The sequence below is a fragment of the Pan paniscus genome, chromosome 5 (assembly GCF_029289425.2).
Source record: "Pan paniscus chromosome 5, NHGRI_mPanPan1-v2.0_pri, whole genome shotgun sequence".
In the NCBI taxonomy this organism is placed as follows: Eukaryota; Metazoa; Chordata; class Mammalia; order Primates; family Hominidae; genus Pan; species Pan paniscus.
This window is the reverse complement of record NC_073254.2, coordinates 58,890,721-58,905,340: the sequence shown is the minus strand read 5'-3', so window position 1 is coordinate 58,905,340 and position 14,620 is coordinate 58,890,721. Positions and strand designations below refer to the sequence as shown.

At 40.2% G+C, this 14,620-nt stretch overlaps 1 protein-coding gene across 1 annotated transcript in view; it reads right to left on the bottom strand.

Moving 5' to 3' along the window:
- CDC5L (cell division cycle 5 like) overlaps nt 1–14,228 on the bottom strand; it is a 64,444-nt gene extending 50,216 nt beyond the window's left edge. Inside the window, exons 1-5 of the mRNA XM_034962199.3 lie at nt 12,865–14,228; nt 10,368–10,471; nt 7,752–7,913; nt 7,015–7,142; nt 4,135–4,234 (exon numbers count right to left, since the gene is read on the bottom strand). Of these exons, the coding sequence (XP_034818090.1) occupies nt 4,135–4,234; nt 7,015–7,142; nt 7,752–7,913; nt 10,368–10,471; nt 12,865–12,909 (539 nt within the window). The 5' untranslated portion in view covers nt 12,910–14,228. The remainder of the gene's footprint in view (nt 1–4,134; nt 4,235–7,014; nt 7,143–7,751; nt 7,914–10,367; nt 10,472–12,864) is intronic.
- Between the last annotated feature and the right edge of the window lie 392 nt (nt 14,229–14,620).

The following is a 14,620-nucleotide window of genomic DNA, read 5'->3' as shown; positions in this document are numbered from 1 at the left end:
CTGTCTCTATTAAAAATACAAAAATTAGCCAGGCACGGTAGAGAGTGCCTGTAATCCCAGCTACTCTGGAGGCTGAAGCAAGAGAACTACTTGAACCCAGGAGGTAGAAGTTGCAGTGAGCCGAGATCATGCCACTGCACTCCAGCCTGGGTGACAGAGCAAGACTCCGTCTCAAAAACATAAAATAAACCAGTCGCCAAACAAGTAAACAATCAAATAATAAATGAAGGCTGGGGGAGTACCCAAAATTGCTACAATATATCATCTAAAATGTCTAGTTTCCAACAAAAAATTATAAGACATGCAAAGAAACAGGAAAGAATGACCCATATGCTAGAAAAAATGCAAGCAACGGAAACTGCCTGAGAGTGCAACCAGATGTCAGATTAACAAACTTGGAAGTAGCCATTATGTTCCAAGAACAAAAGGAAACCAAGAAGTAAAGGAAGGTATGATAACAACGTTGCATCAAATAGAGAATATCAGTAATGAGACAGAAATGCTTAAAAAGAACCAAATGGAAATTCTCAAATTCAAAAGCACAAAGCTGATCAGCTAAGTTAGAAAAGGAATGGAATAACAAAAATGAAAAAAAAAATTTATTTAATTAAAAAAAAAATAAAGTAGCCAGGTGTGGTGGCTCACACTGTAATCCCAGCATTTTGGAAGGCCGAGGCGGGCAGATCACGAGGTCAAGAGATCGAGACCATCCTGGCCAACATGGTGAAACCCCGTCTCTACTAAAAATACAAAAAATTAGCCGGGTGTGGTGGCGGGCACCTGTAGTCCCAGCTACTCAGGAGGCTGAGGCAGGAAAATGGCGTGAACCCGGGAAGTGGAGCTTGCAGTGAGCCTAGATCGCACCTGCACTCCAGCCTGGCAACACAGCAAGACTCCATCTCAAAAAACAAAACAAAACAAAGTACAAAGCTGAAATGTAAACTTCACTAGAGAGGCTCAACAGCAGATGTTAACTGGCAGAAGAATTAACAAACTTTAAAACAGAGCAGTAACAATTATGCAATCTAAACAGAGAAAAAGAATGAAGAACATGAATAGAGCCTCAGAGAAATATGTGGCACTATTAAATACATCAACATAAGCAGAACAGGGATACCAAAAGGAGAGAAGTGAAAGGAGCAGAATTAAATATTTGAAGATATATAATGGCTGAAATTTTGAAAAATTTATTGAAAAACATTAATCTACACATCCAGTAAGCTCAATGAACTCCAAGTAAGATAAACAAAAAGAAATCTACAGACACATCATATTAAAAATGTTGAAAGCCAAAGACGAGAAGATTTAAAACCAGTAAGACAGGCCAGTCACAGTGGCTCGCACCTGCAATCCCAGCACTTTGGGAGGCCAAGAAAGGAGGACAGCTTGAGGTCAGGAGTTCAAGACCAGCCTGGGCAACATAGCGAGACTCTGTCTCGACAAAAAAATTTTAATTAGGTGGGAATGGTGGTGTGCATCTGTAGATCCAGCTACTCAGGGGGCTAAGGCAGAGGACTGCTTGAGCCCAGGTGTGCAGGGCTGCAGTGAATTCTGCACTACAGCCTAGGCAACAGAGAAAGACCCTCTCTTAAAAAAAATTAAAATTAAAATTAAAAGCAGTATGACAAAAATGATTCAACACTTACAAGGAAATCTCAGTAAGATTTACAGCTGACTTCTCATTAAAACAGTACAGTATGATCCAACTTTGTATAAATGTTAGTGTACATATATACACATAAATGCACATCTATGTTGAGAGAGAGAAAAGTTTAGAAAAATGTATTTCAAATTTTAAAGTAATTTCATTCTTTAAATAATGGAAATAAGGACTTCAATCCACATTAGAAAACCTTTACACAATAATGCTAAATGAATATAACCAAGCCATATAGCATTATATTACCTATGTCCCAAAATGAGAACATTAACAATACTAGAAGGAAAAATGTGTTACTTTTATAATCAATAAAAAACTGCTTTAAGTTACAAGGTAGATTTGTAATTTAACATTTAAAAGCAAATAGCCCTGCACTGCACTTTGCATAGAGGCCAATCCAGCCTGTTAGAATATAACTTACAAAGATGTGTAGATTCTACAAGAATGCCTACAAGAAATTACAGGGTAAATTAAAATCTGCAAATTTTATTTAAAGCAATCAATGCTAGCCACACTTGGAGATTTTTCACATATGCATTTGCTGTGTCCCTGGCCCAATCCACACGGTTAAAGGGCTCTAAAAATTTGGTCCCCTACAACCATGGATAAAAATGGAAAAGTGATTTTTTTTCAACCTTACTCACAGTACTTAACTCTGAAGAGTATACAGAATAGAGAGGTGGCCAAGAATGGTGGAAAAGTTAGTACCTCCTCTTGGTTTCTGTTTACTGTCCCCAGCAGCTAATACCCCCAAATAAGCTAACTATTCTAGGCTAGCAATTGGCCAGCTCTGCCAACATGCATCCTCAGACATTAAAAAACCCTCCATCCCAGGACCTGGCACTTCAAAGCCATTAATTACAACATAATGCTGGTCATCAGGTCAGGAAGAATCAGCAGGCCAACCTGGGGGCCACAAGGGGCACTGTACAGGACAGGGAGGTTATTCTAGGGCCTGAATCCCAGAAGCTAATAAGCTGTTACACAGTCCAGATTTGCCCTTTAGTGACATCATCTTGGTTTCTGGGCTATTAGAACTGATATCAATCATGGACTTAACCAAAAGGAAAAAAGGGGAAAGTGAAGAAAATCCTGGGTGAAAGACAATGTGTAATATATATTCATTTACTTTTTAAATAAAGATTTCTATGAGGGCCTAAAATTTGGTTCTAAGCTCATTAATTCCCTCTTTGTTCAGCCAAGTTTCCTGTTTCACAGCCAGTGCCTTCCCAATACCAATCAAGGAAAGTAACTAATTGGCAGTCATACAAAAGACACATAATCTTGTGTGTCCTACAGTCATCTGACTCCAAAATAGCTACAACAAATGAAACTCTCATATGCCAACAGAACACACTCAACATACTGGATAAACTGGGCATTACCTCTGCCATAGCTTAAATTTTTTTAAAATATGGTTTTCTATAAATATTCTGAAATGGTTGGGGGAAAAAAATACAAGATAGTTTCAGAGAAATAAAGAAGGTAAAGAATACTAGCAAAATAGGAACTGGACAATTCCAATTATTATTCACCCAACAGGGTTAATAAATCACGCAGTTTTATTGGTCCTAAGGATGCCTAGACTAATTATTGAACTATGAATGGAGACAAGCACACATTGTGAAATAATGTATTTGGTCTTCATCCGTTTCCAACAATGCAACTCCTAAAATCCTGGGACTCTTCCAAGTGAAAAGTGTCTTTCTGCATGTTAATGAGTTGACTGATAGCTGGCAGTCACCAGAAAGACCACGGCAGGATTAGAGGGCTTGGGACTTTCAGCCACACCCCCCAACCTCAGGGGAGGGGAGAAGGGCTGAAGGTTGAGTTGATAAGCAATGGCCAATGATGTAATCAATCTTGCCTATTTAATGAAGCCTCCATAAAAACCCAAAAGGACAGAGTCTGGAGAACTTGTGGGCAGCCAAATACATGGGGGCTTCCGAAAAGGTGAACAAGAACACACCCACTTGCTGGGAGGGTGGCATATCCCAACTTCAATGGGACATAAGCACCTGCACTCAGGACCCTTCCAGGCTTCACCCTGTGTATCTCTTCATGGGGCTATTGATTTGTATCCTTTAAAATATCCTTTGTAAATGTGGGTGTTTCCCTGAGTTCTGTGAGTCCTCTAGCAGATGAATGGAACCCAAGGAAGGGGCAGTGGAACCCAGCTCGCTGGTCAGAAACACAAGCAAAATAACCTGGGGTTTAGGGTCAGCATCAAAACTGGGGTTCAGTCTTGTGGGACTAAGTCCTCAACCTGTAAGATCTGGAGCTATCTCCAGGTAGACAGTATTAGAGTTAACTGAATTAGAGGACACCCAGCTATCCACTGCAGAATTGATTGCCTGATTGCTGGTGGAGAGGGGAAAAAAAAAAAAAAAACACATATCTGGTCACAGAAGTATTCTGTGTTGATTGTTATGTGAGAAAAACACTTTGCTTTTTATTCCTATATCCACACATACCTTGCTTCTTCCAATTGTTTCTCTCTTGCTTTCCTCTTGGCCTTCTTTCCCTGAGTATTAGCCAAGCGGGCTCTGGCTTCAGAAAGCATCTCAAGTTCATCTGCAAAAATTAAAAGAAGAAAAACGAAGTATTTTCTTAGTTCTTACATACTCTAGAAGCAAGGTATGTAAGAGACACTCTATTGCTCAAAATGAGAAAAAAACATAAAAATACTGATTTTATGGTGTAGCATAATGGAAACAGCTTGAGTTTTGAAGTCAAAGAACCTAGGTTAAAAACCAGGCCCACCACTTGCTAGCTATGTGACCTTAGTCACGTACTTACCCTCCCTAAGCATGGTTTCCCTATAAAATTCGAATAACAATTCCTATTTCACAAGGATTTTGAGAAGGGCTAAGTAAAACAAAATATGTAAAGCATCTCGCAAGCATTCATTAACCAGTGGCTACAATTATTGTATCCTTCATTATCATCAACTAACTGGCACAGCACAAATTGTGAAATAGGGTAAAAACTATTTAATTATGAGAGAACAGCTATCATTAGATACTTTTTTTTCCCCTCAGAACAATTTCTCTCATCCAGTACATTTTTCGTGGCTCTACAGAATGGAATAATACATGCCACTATTGATGCCTTAGAACAATTCCTATGCAAGGCTGTCCAACTAAATCACATGAGAACTTGTAAAATACTCAGATTCCAAGATCAGTGCTCTTCCCGTGCCTCCCACACCACCCCAGATGTACTGACTCAGTATATACAGGAGAAGCCCTGATATTTCTATTTTTAAATGCTCCCCCTGTGATAATGATGCAGCCAGCCTAGCCACAGCCTGCCTTTGGGAACCACTATGTTCAAACTTTACATTTTAGAAACTTAACAAATATTCACTGAGTGCTTCACAACAACCCTGCTAAGGTAAAGCAGGTATTAGTATTCCCCATCTCGCAAGAAAGGGAATCAAAGCTCAGAGAGATTTTATGACTTGTCTAAGGTCAAACAGCTAATAGGTGGCACACACGGGTTGAAAATCCAATTCCTGATTCTGTTAACTGATACATCATACTTTACATATTTATAGGGTACATGTGAGAGTTTGTTACATGCATAGAATGTGTAATGATCAAGTCAGGATATCTGGGGTACCCATCACCTTAAGTATTTATTTCAGACCTCTCTTCCAGCTACTTTGAAATATGTAATACACTGTTGCTAACTATAGTCACCCTATTCTGCTATCAAACATTATAACTTATTTCTTTCCATCTATGTTTGTACCCATTAACCAACCTCTCTTAATCCCGCTCTCCCACCCACACACCATACCCAGCCTCTGGCATCTATCACTTTATTCTAACTCCATGAGATCAACGCTTTTAGCTCCCACATATGAGGAAGAATATGCAGTATTTGTCTCTCTGTGCCTGGCTTATTTCACTGAACATAATGACTTCTAGTGTCATCCATGTTGCTGCAAGTGACATGATTTCATTGCTTTTTATGACCAAATAGTATTCGTATGTGTGTGTGTGTGTGTGTGTGTGTGTGTGTGTGTGTGTGTGTGTGTATATACCATTTTTTTTTTTTTTTTTTTTGAGACAGGCTCCTGCTCTGTTGCCCAGGCTGGAGTGCAGTGCTTGATCTCAGCTCATGGCAAACTCAGCCTCCCGGGCTCAAGTGATTCTCCCACCTCAGCCTCCCCAGTAGCTGGATCTACAGGCATGCGCCACCACACCTGGCTAATTTTTGTATTTTTTTATACAGGCAGGGTTTCACCATGTTGGCCAGGCTGATCTTGAACTCCTGGGCTCAAGTGATCTGCCCACCTCAGCCTCCCAACGTGCTGGGATTACAGGCGTGAGCCACCATGCCCAGTCCACATTTTCTTTATCCATTCACCCATTAATGGACACTTAGGTTGATTCCATACACTTTCTATTGTGGAATTCCTGATTCAATGCTTCCCAGAATCACTGTTAAGTCTCCATCACCGTCTCACAGGTTGCCTTCTCACACAGAATAAATAACTTGCCTATAGTCAAATAAGTAATTAATAGGAGGACTGAGGTCCAATATTCTGACTTGATGTCTCTCTCCATGGAATAGGAATGAGAAACAGGATCTTCAAGGGCTCACCTCTAGCCTCTGAAAAATCTACTCAGTAGAATTACACTACTCAGTTTTAAAGACAGGGTCTCGTTACGCTGCCCAGGCTGGCCTCCAACTTCTGGGCTCAAGGGGTTATGTTGCCCAGACTGGCCTCCAACTCCTGGGCTAAAGAGATCGACCCACCTCAACTTCCTTAGCAGCTAGCACTACAGGCACACACCACCACACCCCGTAACACTTAATTAACTTAATTAACTGAATTGAAGAAACAGAAGATGAAGTGGCGCTGTTCAGAAAAAGCAACTAGTCTATAACAGAAAACACTGGACATATTTGGAAAGATACTTAGAATAAGAACACTGCTGACAGAATTGGGGATCAGGTATGGTGGCTCACACCTATAATCTCAACACTTTGGGAGGCAGAAAAGGGAGGATAGCTTAAGCCCAGGAGTTTGAGACCAGCCTGGGTAACACAGGGAGACCCCATCTCTATAAAAAAATTTAAAAATTAGCCAGGTATGGCGGCATAAACCTGTAGTCCCAACTACTCAGGAGGCTGAGATGGGAGGATTGCTGAAGCCCAGGAGGTCAAAACCGCAGTGAACCATTATTGTGCCACTTCATTCCAGCCTGGGTAACAGAGCAAGACCTTGTCTCAAAAAAAAAGGGATTCTAAAGTAGAGGAGTTCAGAAAGGAACTAAAAGAGTGAGGCCCAAGGAGTTTACAGTTACCAAAGAAATAAATTCCTCAAGGCATACACTTACCCTCATCCATATCAATTGGATCAGGCCGCGCTGGTTTTGTTTCTGGATTTGGATCTATTTCTCCAGGTTTAAGTTTTCGTGGATCATCTGTTGTTTCCTCTTCATTGTCTCTTTGGGCAGCTTTATCCCTAGAAAAAAGCCCATAGGAGTTAGTCACACTACAGTACCATTTAGAGTTAAAATTACCAGATTTCCAAGTTCTGACGATATTTTTCCCCCAAAAAAACCAATGGATGGGCTTTAACAACATAAAGTCTTTTTACTATCACTTCATCTGAAAGAAATGATATTAAAATTTGCTAATTTCAGTGACTGGTTTCAATCACTCTAAAATAGAACCCAAACAGATCCTAATCACAAATGCAGTACAGCCATACAAATTAAAAAAAAAAAAAAAAAAACTATTAGTAAAGAACCAAAATGTTCCAGTAGTTAATTCTTAGCAGTGTGATTATGGGTGACTTTTATTTGCTCTTTTACTATTTTTTCCCCAGATTTTCTATGATGAACATGCATGACTTGTATAACTCTTTTAAATTATTATTTTAGGAAGTATATGACAGAAGGCATAATTTTGATCAACCATCTGAGATTTGGAAAATATTATCCAATGGCTTTAGCTTTGGGTTTACTCACATCCATAATTAAAAGTTTAAAGACAGAAAATACTCAAAGTTTATGCAGCCTCTTTCAGAACATATACATATATTCTATGCTCTTTCTGAAGACTCACTTACAGAAGAAATTCATAGTGTTCTAAGCACTGGGCCGCTGTTCTTCCAATGATTGGAGCAATGGTCCTCCACTGAGTTGGCATCAACTTGGCCAAGTGCAAGAGTTTTTCCTCTTCTTCTCTGGACCATTCTGTCTTCTTAATGCTTGGATCCAGCCATTCATACCTATTAAAAATAGATCATTTTATATATTAATCAGTTACCTGGCATAAATATCCAATTTGCACAATGGATACACTGACTTGTGCTCTCATCCTTCAATTACAAAAACTGTTCTTTTTGACAACAGAATATTTGCTGTGTGGTTACACCTACCCCAGTCAATATTCCCCATCTCATCACATTCTATTTTATTTTAATTATGCAAGATTAGTAATGGTTAAAAAAGGTTACTTCACTGAATCATGATCATATGCCTTCTTTCTCATCTATCATGTTTTTATTTATTTACGCTTTTCTAGAAATTTTGAAATATTTGGAAGACAATACAAAATCACGTTTCTTACAGTGTTTCCAGTTTTCATACTATTTTCTCATGCTTTGATTCTCACACCATGGCTTATTTCTTTAAGCATTTGACTTACACTCATTAAATTCACCATAACCTTTCATTTGATATGTTTTAAAATTTAAGTAAAACTACTATGACATCCCCTCTGTCTTTCCTAATTCCCCACCCAGCCCACCTTTTCCATCCAGTCTACTTAGCTGGATGACAGGCAGGCAAACAGGACTTAAGTCCTACCAAATATGAGAGCAGGAACTGGTACCACTAAGACAAACAGAAATCAGAACGATTTCTTCAGCCTAAAAATCATCTTCCTCTTAACAGCCAATTTCTACATTCAAAAAGCCTCGCTCTGTCGCCCAGGCTGGAGTGCAGTGGCACCATCTCAGCTCACTGCAACCTCCACCTCCTGGGTTCAACCAATCCTCCCACCTCAGCCTCCCAAGTAGCCACCATGCCTGGCTAATTTTTGTACTTTTAGAAGAGACGAGGTTTTCACCATGTTGGCCAGGCTGGTCTCGAACTCCTGACCTCAGGTGATCCCAGCCTTGGCCTCCCGAAGTGCTAGGCTTACAGATGTGAGCCACCACGCCTGGCCAATTTCTACATTCTGATCATTTCCCCTAACCAAGTGCCTAGGAAATTAGGTCATTCTTACACAATCCAAAGTATTTTCCTAATGCCACATGACTTGGGGATGGTGCTAAATAACTCATGCCAAGAACACCCTAAATAGCTTCACGTGTCCACTACCCTATGATTTAAGAGGTGACACCAGCTGAGCGCGGTGGCTCACGCCTGTAATCCCAGCACTCTGGGAGGCCGAGGTGGATGGATCCCGAGGTCAGGAGATCGAGACCATCCTGGCTAACATGGCAAAACTCCGTCTCTACTAAAAATACAAAAAATTAGCCGGGAATGGTGGCAGAAGCCTGTAGTCCCAGCTACTCGGGAGGCTATGGCTGAAGAATGGCGTGAACCCGGGAGGCGAAGCTTGCAGGGAGCCGAGATCACGCCACTGCACTCCAGCCTGGGCAACAGAGCAAGACTCCGTCCCAAAAAATAAAAATAAAAAAGAGGTGACACCACAGGTTCAGAGTTGACTTATATGTTTTAATATATATAACATATTAAATATGTTTAATATATAATATATAACATATTAAATATGTTTAATATATAATATATAACATATTAAATATGTTTAATATATAATATATAACATATTAAATATGTTTAATATAATATATAACATATTAAATATGTTTAATATATAATATATAACATATTAAATATGTTTGATATATAATATATAACATATTAAATATGTTTGATATATAATATATAACATATTAAATATGTTTAATATATAATATATAACATATTAAATATGTTTAATATATAATATATAACATATTAAATATGTTTAATATATAATATATAACATATTAAATATGTTTAATATATAATATATAACATATTAAATATGTTTAATATATAATATGTAACATTAAATATGTTTAATATATAATATATAACATATTAAATATGTTTTATATATAATATATAACATATTAAATATGTTTAATTTATAATATATAACATATTAACTATAAATATATATAATATTTCAACTGTATTATGAGGAAACTCAACTACTGTAGGCTTACTTAGAAAATTAGCCATTATTTATCATTTATTTCTTTGAGCAAGTAATTTCTAAAACAGCTAACTTATGCACTTTTAGAACACAATTAATTTACAAGCTGGGGCTCATCTGTCCCTGAAAGTAGACTTTGTATGCTTCACAAAGCACTCTCAAATACATTAACCCATTTAGATGACAACTCACATCTCTATCAGTCAGGACCAAGTATTATTATCCCTAAGTGGGAGAAAACAAGGGCAGGGTAGAGGGATAGAAAAATGGCCTGCCTAAGATCACACAGGAAGCAAGTGACAGCTAAGTCAAACACCCAACTTCCATCTCCCACTCCATGCCTTGTTATATTACAATGTCTGCTTTCTTTGATAAGGTTCACAGAGTTGACATTTTCCATCATCATAATTAAGCTCCTTTTCTGTTTTCCACTTATTAAACTGATACATACCATCTGGCTTTGCACTGCTTTGCTGATTTTCTATGCAGCAATGAGGCAATCCTAGACCACTGATTTTTCCCATATTTCATTACCGCTGCTTTCAGAATTTCATCCTAAAAAAAATTGCCAAAGAGTACATTCAGTCACAAAACTCCAAGTGGGAAAAGACAAAATTTAAATTAACTCTGATAGGGCTATTGGAGAAAGAGACACATAACATGCACATACACACCCCCTAGGTTAAAAGACTAAGGATGAAAACCTCATTAACTACAATAACAGCAACCAAGAATTGAGAAATTAAGAAGAAATCCCTTAGAAAGACAGCTACCCACCCTTACACCACACTCTCCAATAAATTGGGAGTGGGAACAGCCCAATCTGAGAAACCCTACTTTATGACAAAAATTAAGAAAAAGTATTCTTCAACGTGTGGCTGTCCTTCTCTTCAAAAAGGATAACTAAAAAACACAACAACGACAAAAAGGTATAACTCATTCATTTATACACTCACTCAAAAAACACTTCCTGAACATCTACCTTGAAACATCTACCTTTCCCTTGGGGAAAGGTCTTATCAAACAGGACATATCCAGGCCTCAAGAAGCAAGTTGGGACTCTGGTGAATATATTCTCCAATCCAAGCCTCCTGTCTCAAGTTTATACATGGCATTTCCCCTCCAGCCCCTTAACCCCAACTATGACCCAAGAATCCACATCTCAGGTCTAACCTAAGAATTACATATTTCTACCTCAACCCCACTAGTCAGCTCTCCTTCCAATTTCCCCCCGTCTCTAGATACCATTTCACCAGGGCACCCATCGCCATGTGGAATGCGCCAACCTCAAGGAAGCCTGGCAAGCCAAGCCAAAGACAAGAAAGTTAATGGAGCCATAGATGCATGTACTTAGGCGATTTTACTTCTAGGCTTTTTTTCCCACATTGGATTTGAGGTACGTGCCTCTTGAGATACCCCACTCCATCCTCTACATCTCCCATGATCAAAGATACTTTTTAAAAAGACTGCAGAGCTTTGACCACTGCATAGGAATCCTACTGTTACTTGATTTTATATCTGTCTCTCCCTCAGAAGTCATCTCTTCTCCAATTTAAACAGTCTGGTTCCCTCGGTGGAAGCTGAGGCAGTTTTCATTGTCTTTTTTGTAACTTGGTTGCAGTACAACTACACTTAAACACATTTTCAATTAAATAGATACAGCAGATACCTACTCTACTTGATTCATTCTGCAAACACCTGTCGAGCAACCTACTTCATGTTGGTTACTGTCCTAGGTTCTAGGGATACCAAGATCTGGTCCTCTCGCCATGCTGTCTGGTGAGGTGAAAGAGAAACTAGCTCTTACTCAGAGGCTACTATGTGCCCTACTCTGATCTAAATATTCCAAACGTATTAACTCGTGTAATCCTCAAGAGAGGTAAGTATTATTATCCCAATTTAGAAAAAGTAGAAAACTGAGGCTTTCAGAAGTTAAGAAACTTTCCCAGTACCACACAGAGGATGTGATGCTTACAAAAAGACAAAGCAAGTTTTAACAAACGGAAGAAAAAGGTATCATGAGAATACCGGGGATGCAACTAATTCTTACAGAGATTCCAAGAAGTGTTTCCGAACTAGGTTTGAAGGATGATCAGAAAGATGTCAAGCGCTAGGAAGGCAAAAGATGTAAAAAAAAATAAAAAATAAAAAAAAGAAGCCATAAAATGTAACGAAAAAAAGACAGAGCATGAAAAGATATGATGTGCTCCAGAAACTGATAAATTCGGTACACTCTGAACACAAAACGCACTAAAATCTAATTTCTATTTCACTCCCACTCTACTGCCCTTTGGCTCACCAATGGCACTATCCACTACGTTTCTGGAAACAGAGACTATCCTAGGCCAGTTTTTCCTTTCTGGCTTCTATCTAGGCAAAGGCAGTGACAGAAAGAGATAGACCTTGGGATCTGTCGAGATGGCAGACAGGTTATGCCCTGATAACAGATAACCAGAGAGATGCGGGCATAAACGGGCTCTCTGAACCTGGCACTCAAACTGCTTCCCCTCTGCAAGGAAGTCAATGAAGACACAAAGTTGTGGCCACGGCAACTTCTTTATTTCTGAGTATGAGACAGAGTCGTGGTGCCTGGACTAAGAGTGGATGGTGCCCCGGGGGACCAACTCTGGCTGAGTTGGAACTCTGAGTTCCTCCTGGGGCCGGGGTGGGGGTGGGAGGGGGCGTATTCAAGTCAACAAATGTTCACTCAGGGCCTAACAAGTGAGCTTGGAGCTGAGTAGCCAGGTGGTGACATCACGGTCCCTGTCCTACTGGCGCTCGCACAACACGGGGCCGGACACACGGAAAGGGCCCCGAGGGTCAGCCCCCGGGCTGCCCTCCACGCAGACCCCACAGGGTCTCCTCGTCGCCTCCCCGACCTCCGCGCGCGTGCGCACAAGCTGCTAGAGGGAGCGGAGGGCAGCGGACGGCGGGAAAAGGAGACTTACCTCGGTATTCCTCCATACGCCCCCCTTGATCATAATTCGAGGCATCTTGGCGGCAGGGTGTCTAGGCAAGCAGCCGAGAGGAGCTTCAGGGAAGTAGTAACAGCGCTTGGGCCACCGGACTCAAACCCGCCACTTCCTCCAAGCGCGACCTTCTGCTTTGAAGATCTGCGCAAGCGCAAGGTGGGAGGGGGCGCAGAATAGCAAGTCTCGCGATATCTTGGGTGGCTGAAAGGGAAAAAGTGTCTTGTGGAAGCTCAGCTGTAGAAGACTGACACAAAACCATCAAACCACTCTGGCCAAAGCGCCTTACGCCCCGCGCATGTCCAAAACAGAATGGAAGAAACTACGGCTCTCGCGAGATAGCGGCGGTAGCGCTTGGCTGGGAACTTAGTGGTGGGATTGATCGTGACGTCACCGAGTGGCAGAGGGTGGGAACGTCACGCGTACGGAATTTCAGCACAGTTGCTCCGAAGGCTTTGTTAATTTATTAATCTAGCCCTTTTAAGTATTTCAGAAATAGGAATTTATTCACAGAATACTCAGGAAAAGCCAGTAGTTTATTTAAGGCTCAGTTTCCTAACCTGTAGAATAGAGATCAGAGTAATGCCAACCTCACAGGATTGTCGTAAGGACTAAATGAGATCATAGACCCAGCACAGTATCTGATCCATAATAACTGCTGCAAAACAATAGCAGCTATTACTGCAAGGAGGGCAACGCCAACTTCACCCCGTCCCCAGGTGATCCAGGCTTGTTCCAGAAACCTGCAGAAACGTCACGTCAGAGTTTTTAATTCATCGCCCAGTCTGGATTAATAATGCCGTTGGTACGCACTGGTATTAGACAAAGTCGAGTTAGGTTGAAATATTGTGAAATCTTGGCTTTCTCATAAGTTTGGATAATAACCTTACTGAATCTCAGTATCCTCATCTGAAAAGTGGAGCTAACAATACCCGCCTCAAATGAGGAGGCAGATTAACTGAAACATAACTAAAACCCAGTGAGGTAGGGATTGGCAAACTCTCTGCTACCCCACCCCAATTACTCATGCAGTCTCCTTCATCCTTCCAGAACATCTCTGGCTCCATCCCTGGAAAATATCAAAATATTTAGTGGATTGGGAAATGCCCTATTTATAGTACTTAGTATTTATATAGTGCCTATCTCTTTATATTTCTTCATTTCTCCGTTTGCCTCTTCTGGAAGAGCTACAGAATTTTCTTTTTCCTTTTAGCTTTTATTTACACACATTCTGTGCAATTATGGTCAGCAAGAGGGCATTTTCCATGGCCACCCTGGTAGTGTTTGCCACTCAAAGGTTTATGCTGGCGGGCAGCCCGCCCTTGAGCTGTTTACCCACTGCGTGGTGGATAGGAAACCATTGGACCTGTGGCCAGTTAAACTCAAACAAAATGTTTTCATCTGGACCTCTCCTGTAATGGGGCGGGGTTTTTTTTAATTTGTTATATTAATTTTTGTGGGTACATAGTACACATTTATGGGGTACATGAGATATTTTGATACTGGCATACAACACATAAGAATCACATCAGGGTAAATGGGGTATCCATCATCTCAAGTGTTTATCCTTTGTTTTACAAACAATCCAATTATAATCTTTTAGTTAATTTAAATGTACAATTAAATTATTTTTTACTATAGTCACCCTGTTGTGCTATCAAATACTAGGTCTTCGAGATTTTAACACTGGAGCATAGAGGAGGTCAGTCTCTACTGACTGCTGAACATCCAACAC